Source organism: Melospiza georgiana, chromosome 10 (assembly GCF_028018845.1).
Source record: "Melospiza georgiana isolate bMelGeo1 chromosome 10, bMelGeo1.pri, whole genome shotgun sequence".
NCBI lineage: Eukaryota > Metazoa > Chordata > Aves > Passeriformes > Passerellidae > Melospiza > Melospiza georgiana.
This window is the reverse complement of record NC_080439.1, coordinates 14,246,417-14,260,837: the sequence shown is the minus strand read 5'-3', so window position 1 is coordinate 14,260,837 and position 14,421 is coordinate 14,246,417. Positions and strand designations below refer to the sequence as shown.

At 38.9% G+C, this 14,421-nt stretch overlaps 1 protein-coding gene across 1 annotated transcript in view; it reads right to left on the bottom strand.

Moving 5' to 3' along the window:
* The window catches only part of SLC9A9 (solute carrier family 9 member A9), a 171,983-nt gene that overhangs the window by 38,522 nt on the left and 119,040 nt on the right, over positions 1 to 14,421 (bottom strand). Inside the window, exon 13 of the mRNA XM_058031120.1 lies at positions 4,038 to 4,086. Within this exon, the coding sequence (XP_057887103.1) occupies positions 4,038 to 4,086 (49 nt within the window). The remainder of the gene's footprint in view (positions 1 to 4,037; positions 4,087 to 14,421) is intronic.

The window sequence follows — 14,421 nt, the reverse complement described above, 5'->3', positions numbered from 1 at the left end:
TGGTCACACTGAACATGCAAATGCACCAAATAGAACACTTGGGATCTGTTTCCTGGTTAACTGATTGGAGTATTTTAGCAACCCCTCCCAGTAACTGGGGGAAGCTGTGGGGGGGAGAGGGAAGAAGATGATACTAATCCCTAACCAAGCAGCAGAACACTCTTCCAAGCTCTAAACATCTTAAAGTGCATTTTGGCAAGGTAAAGATTGGGTTGAAACATTTAAGCAGGAATTGATTGTAAGCAAAATCTGTGTTGGGTCAGAAGAACAAGAACACTGAATAAAGGAGAGGGAAGGACTTGAGCTCACAGGGGTAGAGATGAGGAAGAGAAGGACAGGCATGGAAATAAACATATTGTCCTCATGTGTGGGGCAGAGGACAGCTTGTTAAAAGCACAGTGAGCTCTGTAAATGGCTTGTGTCCTTTGTTTGCATTGTCTTGTTGTTGTTGGTTAATTCCTCTTTCCAAACTCATTGTACCTCTAGCTTCCTCTTAAGGAAGAAGGTTTCCTCATTGAGGAAAATGAATTGTTGAAAGCAGTGGACAAAGAGATCTACACAAGAGTATAACCCCCCAGGGGCTTTCTGGTCCTGACCTGGGCCTTCTTTTATTTCTAGTTTGACATGTGGCACCTTCCTCCTTTTGTCTATGAAACCTGTGTTGTGTTATCAGCTCTTGCAGCAGTGGGGATCTGGGTGGTTATCTGGAGTGCAGCTCCTGCAGAAACAGCGCAAGGGAGGACAGGAGATGTTGGTGTGAATGTTTCAGGGCTCTTGCAGATCCTTGGATCCTATTTTGGATCTTAAGATTTTAAAGAGTAACTTTTCACTTTCCCTACAGTTCAGAGAGGTAAAAGTAGTTCTCTCTGGGAGGGGAAAATGCCAAAGTTTTTCACATCTCTTCTTCCATATGGGAATTGCCCATATGGAGATTACTCTCATTAGTCCTTGCAATAAATTCACCAACCAGCTGGCAGATGAAACTGATGAGAACAGTGTAACTAAATTCCTTATTATACTTAAAAAGATGTAGGGACAGTTAAATAAACTATGGAGATTAGTTTGACAGAGATGATATTGATAAGCATTTTGCATGCTATTTAGTTTTTTCCTGAGATCAATAGCCTATCTATGACTTTTTTTCTGAAGTGCTTGTAGAAAATAATTTCTTACCCTCTCTCAACTGAAGTTAACATAGCAGAATTTGAGATACATAAGCCATCTGAATGAACTATCCTATTGACTATGTTTTTTAATGGGAATTTAGTTAAATAGCTCACTTCCACAAAGCTTTTGCCTTTTTAAAATAGACCCACTTTATAACTATGCTTTAGTGATTGTGTCCCTGCATTGTGCTTTTCAGAGTTAGCTTTTTGGTATTTGTACACTGAATGTACATGATATGCAGCAAAGTGGTTTGTTTTACATACTGTTTTCTATACAATAATATATATTATTTTAGTATGTATTCTGTAGTTTCTTCAGAACTAAGTTATGACAGTCCATCAATAAGCAAATGTCTATGAATATGTGGCTACTTCCTTTTGTTAATGCTCATGCTGTAATAATGATTTAATGATAAATTTAAGGGTGGCAAGACAGAATTGAAACTGAGATATGCTTCTGATGGATGATGATATGGTGTAGTACAGATGTTAATTATACATGAAAAGGGTCTGCACCTTTTCTAGGGAAGGAACTCTGGGTTCCAGGTCTTACAGTTTGAACTGGAATTTGCTGCCAGCTGACTGCCAAAATTATTGGTTCAGGTATCCCAAAATAGAACATAATCAGAAGTGTAGAAATAACTGTGTACATAGATTTATTCAAGAAATCAGATCTCTTCACAGAAAATTGAATTTTTGGGAGGCAAAGGAAGGAAAGAAGGGAGAAAAAGATGATGAGGTAAGGAAGGAAAAGGGTTTTGCACTCATATAGCTGGTGTTGCATCTGACATAGTACCCATGAGGTGGAAGGTCTTTAAGGCTTCTTCTGCCCCTAAAAAAAAAAAATCTAGGTATGGTTACAGACATGGATTGAGAGGCTCCCACAAGGTACCCATGTCCTGGTAGTTAGAGTGGTCACAGAGGAGCTAAATTCAAATCTTGGTAACAGACCTTGCAGCTTTCCCATTCTGGCTGAGTACTCTGACTGAGCAGAGAGAGGCCTAGAGGTTTCTTTTCCATTAATTTTTGCTCTCCTTTAAACATCTTGTTCTTGAAGATATTTTGTTCTTATTTCTGATACAATCTCCCCTGAGGCTTCAATTAACAGCACTGAGAGTGGGCATGTGGTTTAAAGTTCATCTGGGCAACAACTTTAACTGGCAGTGGGAGGTACTGGCACCTGACCCAATATTTGTGCAGGGATGGATGTGCAGGAAAATCAACTGCTTCCACTGTGAAAACTCAGTAACATAGGAAGAAAATAAGTTATGAAAGGTAAACTAAGTAAAAACATCATTTTAGAAATAAAGTGAAAGCAAAGAGAAACACAGGGGAAGAAGAGAAAATTACAAGAAACAACCTGACTTGAATAACTATGATAGGTACTGAGCTAAAACAGTGAGGACTACAGAGAATGCAGCAAAAGTCTGAATTACTCAAATGTTGAGATGTCAAATATAAAAAAAATTCAGACAAAAGAAAATAAAATACTATGGGAGGAGGGAAGAATAATCAGAACAGCAAAACTTTTTTCTGAGGTATAATATACTACTATAAGGAATGCTGAACTGGACATGATAGGGCATGAAAAGTGTTATATTTATTTACACCTTCTGTGTTGTATTGCTCAGTTTTGTCAGAAGGGATAGGTGTTAATTCACAGAGCACAGTTGGGACACTGGATGTGTTACTGTTGTAAATAAAAATTATTATTTTCATTTTCAGTAAAAAAAATGAGAAAATTAGATGCCTAGCAGCTTCTGAAGAAATCAGGTTTTTGCAAAACATGCATTCACTCAATTTTATGCTGCATTCCCTGATCTTTGATAATTCATGAGTGCTGAAAAGGTGAAAATTGCTGCAATTCTGTGTCTCTGTACTCCAGTCAAGAATAGACTATGGTTCTGTGTCCTGCTCTTGTTCAGAATTTGGGCAGAGGCATTGCTGGAATTCCTACCAAGATGCTTAGGAAAGTGAATTCAGCATGAGGCCCCTCAGACTCAGAAGAAAACGGTGCCTTGCTATGGTGCAGTGAAGGGTTATGCTAAACCTTATCATTAGTGACTGGGTTGTAGAATGAAAGATGTGGTCAGTGTAAACAATGTTGTTTTCCTTCTTTTAAAAGAAACATTAGGGTAATTAGGCACCTGAGTTCTACTTGTTACAATGAAAATTGACATTCACCTTATGTGCCTTCAGAAATGTGCAAATGTTAGGAATACTCAGCACATAGGAGATATTAAAGTTTTGCCTAATGGTATTGCTAATGTATTTTGAAATGAAAAAAAGTATCTTACATCTTCCTCAGCTTATTTTCTACATTTTTGTTCTTGTTGGACGATTTCAATTTCAGTTCCAGTTGTGTTGTCTGAAAGGGTGCATGGGATGGTATGACCAGCATCAGGCACTTGTTGGCCTTTTGCTTTGTCACCTTGTCAGCTGTAGTGAGGCTTCTCCTCAGTCCCGCTGCTGTTGCACTCACTGTGCTGAGCCACGGGTCCTGTCTCTGTGCATCGACTGTACAGATTCCTCCTGCTGCTGCAGGCAGTGCTGCACTTGAAACTGCACCGCATATATAATATTGATATATATATGACAAAAAAGGGAAGGGCACAGATGAACAGCTGCAGCCTGTTCAGGAGCCCCCTTCAGAGGCTTCAAGTTCACAATGTACTCAGGCTTCCATGTGAAAAATAACTGAAAATATTTTCATACACCTGACCTACTGGAGTTGAGAATTAAAAATTCTGCTTTTTAATTCTGAGGGATTAAAGGTTGGTCTGAGATGTCTCATTTCCACAGATGCAGGCATGATCTGCCAAACACTGAACATTTTAAAATGCAGCATGTATGTCCAAAAGCCTGACATACCTGGCTCGCAGCTCTAGCTTTCAGATCTTCATCTGGATCTACGCCAACTCTGTAAAAAAACCCAAAAAACCAAACCTGAGGACATATGGTAATGATCTGGTGTATATTAGACAGCTTTGAGTGTAAAAATGCTTCTTGTGTCACTCATTTCCTACTAGGTGAGAAATGAGGAGAAGAGCTGGGAAAACATCAGGATCACTTTTTAAATTAAGCAAGTTCTGAAGTTTTTAGAGAACTTAGGTTTCCATGTAGCTGCCACTCCTAACACCTGAGACTAGATCTTTCTCCTGGCTCTGATCCATCTCTGGGGAGAGACCATCAAGCTGTTACCCTGTGCTAGGAAATGCTTAATTGCTGTCAGAGGAGCAGGGCTGAGCAACTGCAGTTGGAAGTGGGGGCTGGGATTGCAGAACTCCAGTCTGTCTTGCCTGGGCTGCATTATGGATCTCTTGAGGCACTTGGAAAAGGCTTTACTTGGCACACCAGGTACAGGGAAGCAACTCAGAAGGGAGGGGAGACTGCAGGGAATGATGCACAACATGGTGATAACCTGGGTGGCACTTTCCCATCCCATATGGGAAAAAAATAAAATTGGCTCTTTAAAGGGATGTGGTTTAAAGGAAAAATTGACATTTTGATTATGGCTGATACTCAGAGCTGAGGAGAAATGCAATTGAAAAATGTTTTAAGTTGAACAACAGAGGCTTGTGCTGATGAAAGACACAAGAAAGCATGGAAAGCAATGAGTGATGATAAATAATGCACCTTATCACCCAAATCTGAAGTCTACAGCTAAGGTGACCAACAACCCCCTTATGTGGGAGCATGCACCTTGCAAGCTCCCACATAAGTAGTAGGTGCAACCAGAATTTTCTGATGCAAAGAAAATGTAGTCTTTCACTGGATATTAATTTAAGGCCACTATACTGGTTTTCTGATAGTCCTAATTTTGAGTATAGATTTGCTTTTGGTAATAACACATCACATTATATTTTAAAATAATATTTATTATTAACAATTGCATACCTCAACATTCTTTCCTGTGAATGTTATGCATACACTCTTATTGGACTGGAGACAATGACAGGAACTATATGCAAAGTAGATGCTTTTTATATGTAAATACTGAATGGACAAAAAAAAAGACATTTCTTTCTATCATAGCTCTAGAGCTTCAACAAACCTGAGTCCTTCAGGCATAAATATTTCCATCTTTTTATTAAAAATAACCATCCTGGAGGTGATGCAACAAAGACACAGAATGAATAGCAGATTCTCATTCTTTTATTTTCTTTTGTTTTTGTCCTCTTGGCCCTTAAATTGCAAGGAAAAGCTTCTGATGACACTAACCCTATTCATTAGTTTGGAATAAAGCAAGTAAGGTATTTCCATTTCATTAAAATGGAAACATTTACATATGAAAAGGAAAAGAATCATTACCCAGAGGTTTAAGCATCTATCTGGCAGTGGGTTTGCCATTGCCATGTGCAGAACAGAAGTGTCCAGGGCCTTATCTGTGCTCAGCCCTGTAAAGCAGAGCAGTGTGAGAGCCCTGCCCTGCCCAGGCTGCAGGGTAAGGACAGTGCCTGCAGTGAAAGATGCAGCAGTGGTGCAAATGTGGGTGCTGTGGTCCCAAACTCATAACCCAGGTCAGAATCACAAAGCCAATCTGTTTCCTGAGCACAGGCACTGTTTATTAGACTGTGCTGATTCATTAGATGTGTGCACCAGCACCAGGCCAAGATAAACGCACCAGCAGCACATCAGCTGGAGACTGCAGAGCTCTGGAAGTAAAAAAATCCAACATATTTACATGTGATTGTGCTGCAGCCCTGCCTTTCAGCTGCACCTGACTTCCCAACACTCCTCTTAATGAGCTTAACTTGATCTCAAAAAAGGTCACTTCTGGGACAGAGGTAATTTAGCCTTCATGCAGCTCTCACCTCACTGGAGCTGAGAAACCTCCACTCCTGGCTGTGTGTGAGTGTTGGAGTTGTGATGTGTTATTAGAGACTGAGCTAAGACAACAGAAAACATTTCACCCAGGACTCAAAGGACTGTAATAGCAAATGGAAAAAGGGAGAAGCTGTGGGGATGGTAGGAGCAGAGTTTCTGGCTGTGATATTGATTCAGTAGCAGGCTATAACTAATAGCTAATTCCGCTGACAGCAGGAATTAACTGGTATTGTAAATGCTAATTTTTTTTCCTGAGTTCTGCAGAATCTGTGGTGTGCTGAAGCTTCTCTGCATCTATAATTTCTCATCCTTATAGCTACAGTGACAGCTAGACATTTTGCTTTATTTATTTTGCAGACAACAGATTATTATAATACAGCACAAATGAAGATTATCACATATCATCCTAACAGGAGTATTACATTTAAGGCTGGAAAAAAACCAACCATAAATATGGAGTTCAACCTTAGGTTGTTAATGTATGAAAATGAAAAGAAGGCTTCTATGCCACATGAATTCACAGAGCCTGAGCTGACACTTTATTTGGTCTGTTCTTTGCCCTCATTTAAAATACATGGTCAGATTTAATTGCTGTTTTTCTCATGGAATCGTATCTCACTACTGGGAGTTAGTCTGGATACCAGAATATTACCAGGTGATTTAAAGTCCTGTGGGAGAAGAACCAAATTATTCTTTGCATTATATGGGAGAGTTCTTTAATGCATTAAAACAGCAATGTGTTTCTGTAATTTAATGAAGTATGAACTACGTTAACTCAGTCTAATCAGTTCTGAAATTGTGGCTAATTATTTCATATCCAGCCATAGGCTTGGGGGCCTAATACCATGCCCCTAGGATTAAAAGTCATGGTCTTCTAGAATTAGCTCTGATACACTTGACATGAAGTAGAATTTAATATTTCTAAATATTAAATATTGAAAAAACAAACTATACCAAATTATATGCAACTGAAATTAATCATAGCTATGCACTTGGAGTTTACAACCTTGAATTCTTCAAAAGGCCTGCTAGATCAAATGCTATTGCCAGTAGAATTTGCAAGCTTAAAATACGTGTGAATTACTGTAACTGCCTCTAAGAGATATCCTGAAAATATTTGTACAAACATCTTTCCTCCTTTAACAGTCTCAGATTTCTATTCCTGTGAGAAAATCTAATGCATGCTCAGAAAAAATATTTTCTTAGTATTTTTCTCTTTTCTTTCTATCAACTTTTGTCTCTATTCTCCTGTTGTTTTTACTTCCTGCAGCCTCTCTTCTGCCTTTCTGTCCCACTTTCCCTGGCTGCTCTCTGTTCCTTGTTTGTCTTCTAAATATTGTATGCTTTTATTTCTGCATCTTATTCTATACATTAAACATTAGGATGATTTCTCTTCCATGAAGACAAATTCAAAGACTTCTTAATCAGTTCTACCCTGCAGTGAAGTTTACTTTATGTATTTAGATAGGCTTTGGTAATACCTCAGGTCCAAATGCCCTAGATAGGGAGGAAATCAAACCCCTGGCAGCTTCTCTGTATTGTCCTTTTCAGGATTTTGGGGTGTGGTAGGGCATGTGCCATTTTTTTTTGTCTTTAAATAAGGACTGGATCAAAACCTGGGTTCAGAGAATGCTTCCAGTTGCTCTGCTCAAAATGTGGAAGGGAAGTTTTGACTTCAGGCAGCCTCTAGCAATTAGGCCTAAGAATTGCTGGGAACTGTGCATTAATCTGCACAAGTACCCCTTGCAGTGGATGGATTTAAATCCCTGTGTGCTATCAAGTGCATCATTTTTTTAGCAAAAGTCAGAATGTGCTTGGTAATAAGAGAAGGAATTTGTCACTGAATACAAAGCAGTTGATAACATCTTTCCTTATGTGGTTTGAAAAGAAAATGGATCAAAAGATAAATCCCAAATTGCCAGGGGAATAAGTAGTAAAAAATGCACCACCAATCCCTAGGAATACTGAGTAGTAAATCACTATTCAGGCATTGTAAACTTTTAATTCCCTTAAATCACCACAAAAACAACAGTGTAGGATAAAATCTCTGCTTTCTACAGTGGAGTCACACAAAACCTTATATAGACTCACATCTTCATGAGGATCTAGGCACACAGAGAAGAACTGTTGGTGTCTGTACTTACAAGTGTGATCTCAGCCCTCCCTCACTTTAAGTGCTGGGAAACCTGCAAATAGAGACATTTCTCTGAAATCTGAATTCTAATTACTGAAATTGTCCTTCTGGGCCTGCACAGGCTTTTTGTACTGGCACAGCAGGGCCTGGTTCATGCAAGTTAAATCTTGCTTGCAGTTCTACCTAGTCTGGTTTGCAATTGCCATGGGCTCACAGGGGTTAGGCATGCCCCAGCTGAGGCAGCCAGGACTGCTTTCATTTGAAACCTTGTCCTGAGAGCATGTAATTAATTCTGTCTAGTCGAAGCCCCTAGAAAAGTTGTTTATATCTATTATTTAATGCAGCTAATGATTTAATGAACAAAAGATCAAGCCTGGGAAAGAGAACTCTCTCCTAATGCAAGTAGCAATCTTTCCCTGCTCAATGTGTATGGTGGTAAATGTGTACCTGGTGGAACAGGACATCACTGAGCTGTCACATGAGGGTCAGGATCAGCCAAGTGTCCTCTGTGTCCTTTTCTACACCAGTGGGGAAACAAAGGCAGTGCAAGAGGTGTGACGAGTCTGGCATCTCAATCCTTTTCTGGCCTGCTACTATGAAATGGGGTTAACAACACTTCCTTCACCCTATCACTCATCTGTTTTGTGTATTTAGCTTGTAAGTACACATCCTTTATTATGTTTGTAGAAAATCTAGCACAGCTGTGTTTTTGTTTAGAGCTCCAAGAATGCTGCTGCAAGTTAATTAATAACTATATTGGCTTCTTTGCTTGTCAAAGGTTTCACTGGAAGAAGTCACTTTGTCAGTGCAATGGCCTCAGCCTTCCACTGGCTGTCTCACTGTAACTAAACCAGTCCTTAAGCCTCAGCTTGCATCTCAAAAGCTACACATCCCAGAAAGGTTTTTTGAGTAAGTGATTTAGAACTCAATTTTCCAAGATGGCCATTAAACAGCATTTGCAACAGGAGTCTTGAATATTTTTGCATGAATAAATCTCAAGCTTGTAGCTATCCATCATCAGCATATTGCATTCAGTACAGAATTATTAACTGTAAAGAATAGAAACATGAGTAAAATCCAAAAAAAGGTTGTTTCATGATCTCTAATAAATCATTGTAATTGAAATTAAAAAACCTTCAGGATAAATAATGATTTCTCAGGACATTATTCTTGTCCATGTGGCAGTAAGTGTGATGGGTATTCCTGGCAAACTGATACCTAAAATTTGCTTCTAGATTGCTCTATTGCTGCTACATGCTGCTTTTTCTGTGGACTGATGCTGTCAAAAACATCTGCTTTTTTATAGCACAGTATTTCATTGACAAACCCATGAGGAATTATGGCATGAGTATAGATCTTCAGAGTTCTGCTGATTTTCTTAATAAATGAAAACACTTCAGTTTAAGGCAAGAGTAATCACTAGCATCTCACATCAGAAAGAACAAATCAGTTTAATTTCATGCTGAGGAAGGTTAAAAGAAATTAGCAGGTAAATGATGCTTCCTAAATGGTTATGATAGCTGTTTGTCATGCAGCTAATGCTTTCTATATGCAACATGTTGCAATGGAATGAAAAGTGTAATTTTAAACTTGTTGAATCATGTAAGAGGTAAAAGTGATATAGTTTGACTTTTGAACTTAGAATTTCATAAAACTGGTAAGATAATTTTTAAAAAATGCTAAACATTTGTTCTGTGGTCCAAAGTCCATGCCCCATTTTAGGTGGACATATGGAGACCTACTTTGTTGCAGAATTGACAGTTAAATTAAGACACCTGTATAAATGTGTCCAAATAAAAGGGGGGTGAAATGCATGAAGATAATGGGTAAATGCAAATAGAAGATAAGACTGAAGAAAGAACTGTAGTGCTCTACAAGAGATCCACAAGTTATAGTTTCTAGATGTGACCTTAATCAAAAAGATTGTGAAATTAAGAGTAATGTCACTGCATAAAATGTTACCACTTTCTTATAGCTGTGTGAAGAAAATGCTAAAGTTTAAAAACAGATGATGGTTTGCATTTACATGATGAACTTATTTGCAGAGCAGCCAGAATTATGAACTGGATCTGTAGATAGCTGGTATCCTCCATTCTGATAATCCTATTTTATCCTAATGCTGGGACAGGGGCACTAAAATGGTAAGGCCACTCTGGAGTCACAGGGTGCATCTGCACAGCAGAATGCAAGCTCAGATGTCTTGCAGTCAGGGGAGCAGTGCAGCATCCTGAGCAGCAGGGATTTACATCCCTGCAGTGCTTCTGGCACACACGGTAGATTATCAATGTTATTGTGCTGTGTGAATATCCCTGTAGATAAATCAGTCCTCTTGCTTAAAAATATGAACCTAAGTTGAGTCAAATTAACATGATTTAACTTCTGTAGAATTTTTAGAAATCGTTTGTAGTAGTATTAATGCATGTGAATAGAATTGGAAAAGATCAGCATGAAAGTTGGCAGTGACCAAAATAACATAAACTTCTGGTGAAACTGTCAGAACTGGGATGAGTTTTCAGGTTTAAGGAAAGATTATTGTTACAGATTCTATGATAGAATAAAAGGTGTTATTATTTATTATGATTCTCAAGCTTGTTATATCAAAGATCATCAAATCTAGGTGGATGTGAAGTACAAGTTGTACATTTATGTCCACAGACACAATAATTATACAGATTACACCAAATTTCATGTCAAATTGGAAACATAGCAGCTACTGACTATGCCAAACCACTCTGCCCCAGCATCATGCTATTCACAGTGAGCCATATGTACATGTGTCTTTAGGGACCCAAACCCACAGTTGTTTCCTGCCTCTGATACAAAGGGAATGTGTGGGAAATTTGATTTCTGTGCTTTCTCTAGAACTGTTGGATTTCAGAAGAATTGTACAATTAGATATATTCAGTATGTGATTCACAGCCAACTGGTGAAACCATAGACCCTTGGCAGCAATGCTAAATATCCCCTTGGGACATAGCTGATCAGCACTATTTTTCTTGTTTTGCTTCCCCCTGCCTTCCTCCTGCCCCCCTTTTGATTTTGGTGTTCCTATTTATGTATACTTATATCCTATGTTGTTCCTGAACATTTCATTGCACTGCGGTGGGTGATCCAGCTCTCACCTTCTACTTTGTGTATACAGCTCCCTTTGCTCAGTAACAACTCACTTGCATGTTGTATTTTTTAAATTCAGCATTAGGGAGAAGAAAAATCTGTTGTAAAATGATATTTTTAGTAATCCACATTAAGATTAATAAACTTTCTATACTGAAGTATGTGGAAAACACCACCCTTTCCCCCTCTTTTTTATATTCTTATTTGGAAAATGTTTCTCAGATGCAATTGTTTTTCTGGGAACTTTGCAATGTTCAGATCCCTCTGACAGTTTGGCAAATCCTTGTTCTGTTCCCCCCTCCTCACTAAGGACTGGCATGTGCTTGTATGTGAGCCATTCCACTCTCCCTGCACCAGAAGAGCAGGTTTTTTACAATCTGTTCTTATCCTAAAATGCCCCTCCTGGTTTTTGAGCAGGCTCTGGTTGCAGTGGTGCGGGGAGGTTTCCCAGGGCTGGGCACAGCTCTCAGCTCCCAGTCAAGCATTGTCCCTGGTGTCATTGACTGCACAGGGAGCACACTGACACCAGTGCTGTGTCTTTCCTGAGAATGTTTCCCTGAGACTTTTGCCAGCTTCTCAGCATTTCTGAGTTATACTGGGGTGTGGTGGTCACTTTAACTTTCCACTTATGATTGTGCTGGCATCACTCATCAGCCTGGGTTTCATTAACATCACCTGCAGGCTGGCACTCACTGCCATTGCTGTCATTTACTCACTGAAAGAAAGAGATGGTTTTATGCAGCTCATTTGTGTAAAACCTGAGCTCTGCAGAACAAGGTAAGCACTTTGCTGCCTGCTTTTCAAGCATTTAGATTCTGTCTATAATCTCCCTCTTGTTTTGAAGTGCAGGAAGGGCAGGAATTCCAGAGCAGGGTTATGAGGAGGCTCAGCCACAGTGAGTTAATGGGCACTGCCCCTCACAGCAACACTGCACTCACTGAGCAGGGAGGTGATTACTTGTAGGCAATCAGACATAGATTTATGGGCACAGGATGGGAAAGCTTGAAAGGACTGTAATCCTCCTGAATTTTTATTTTTAATCATAGCTACTGAAAAAAGCCAAACCCTCAGTAAATCTAAAATTTAGGATAACTGCTATCAGAAGTCTTCTAAAACGAAACTCTCACACTAACAGTAGATTATTTGATATCAAAATGTTATAAAATTAATAAAAATTTGCTTTGATTTTGATTGGAAAAAAGATCTGTTCAGTCTTAGTTGAGATGGAGAAACCTCTGGAGAAAAATGTGGTTACAAGGGTCACATCACTCAGGAATACTGTGCTCCAATCAAAGAAACTGAAAAATAATAACACATGAAAAATAATGTGACTTGAATAATTTTATAAAACTGCAGGAGAAGTTCAGATACGAGGAGTGTGCATGGTGGTAGCTGAGATATACAGGGCAATTATCACTTTCTCAGCAAGGTGTAATTTTGCAATTCAGTTTTCACCTGAGTTTTATATCTCAGATGAGAACTGGGACTCAGAGAATAAGAGATTCCCTAGATATCATATTATAGTGTTGATGCAGTATTGACTTTGAAGGAAGGATGGAATTGGGTCCCTTTTTTGGCAGTAGTGATGTTACTTCTTTTGAGTGCCAACCCAGTTAATCCTGACAAAGGTGAGCTTTTGAGATACTGAATCACAGCACAGTGTGGGAAGGTTGTCATGAGGTGACTGTGATGCCTCCCATCCAAAATCTTTATTGTTTTGAGGGAATAAAAAAAAGGGGGGCATATATATTTTGATTTCCTTTACTTTAAGTCAAAGATATTGTATTTTCAATAACACCAAGCTACATGTCTTAAGGAGCTACTGGTGATGGCAGGTGCTTTTTTTGCTTTAATTTGAGATGTTGCAAAAGAAGAGATTTAGACATACACATGCATGTATCATATTTTCAATAAGAGGCAGTAAAAAACCACAATATTGATTAGACTCCATGTGCTTTAAGAATTTCATTATTACTACCATGCCTCTCCCCATGCTGTGAGGAAGTCTACAGATGAAATGCTCTGTACACAATATTGGAAATGTATTAATAAAAAATCCCTGGCATATTATTAAAAATAAATTTTCAGTTAATGCAGAAAGACAGAAACACCATTGCATTACCAAAAGTATCATTTTTGCTCATAGTAAAGATCTTAACTGCTACTTTTATGAACTCTGTGGAGATGATTAGAGCTTTCAAAAAAAATTAATGAATTAGGCTGTTTTGTTGGTGTCTTACTCAGGTTACTAATAAGCTTTGTCAGCTAGGAAAAATGAGAACTGGTTTTACAGAAGATCTGTATGGGGAAAGGAAACTGTGTGCAGATGTATTTTGACAAAATCCTATAGATGAGATTAGTCAATTTCTGCCTCGGAAATAACAGTTTCCTCCAGTGAATTATGTCAGTGAATTTTAGAGCAGTAAAATGTTTGTTCTCTGAATTACTTTAGGTGTCTGTTCCTTTATTTTCCTTGCACATAAACAGCACAGTGTTGGAAAGAAGCCCAGGCCATGGTAGATGCATTATATTATTGCTAATGTGATTAACCCAAAGTAAAACATTAAATCCTCCTGAGGCATTAGTCTAAATAATGAGATGACCAACACTAAGTTCCCTGGGCTCATGGCATGGGGAAAAATACATCATGCACTTCATCTCTTGCAATGACGTTTGAAATTTATCATTTGAAGCTGGTGCAGGGAGCAACTGTGCACAGAGCCATTGGAAGGGCAGAGTAATGCTGGTCAAGCCTGATGCATGTTACAACCAAAGCATGCTGAGGAAAATGCCTCTGCTGCTAGAGTCTGCTGCCATGAAAGCCATCACCCCTCTGCCCATTCAGGCTACTCCTTTCACAGGAAGCTTGTAAATCAGCTGCATTGTTTAAGATCATATTTAATTCCTGCTTTGAAATTTGTTCACCTAAGTTCTGTCTGAAGTGCTCAGAACAGCCAGGAATTACAGTACAGACTTGTATGGACTGATTGACCCAAGGCTGTACAAAGCAGGTTGAAGGTATATTTTCTCCCATATACCATATAAGATATGCTGTACTGTTTTTTTAATCAAAGATTAAATCAAAATGTGATTTCTGAATTCTCAACACCACGCAGCACAAGGTTGTGTAGAGCTGAGGTCACTGCTCATAGGCAGAGATGCTGCAGTGATAATCTGAGC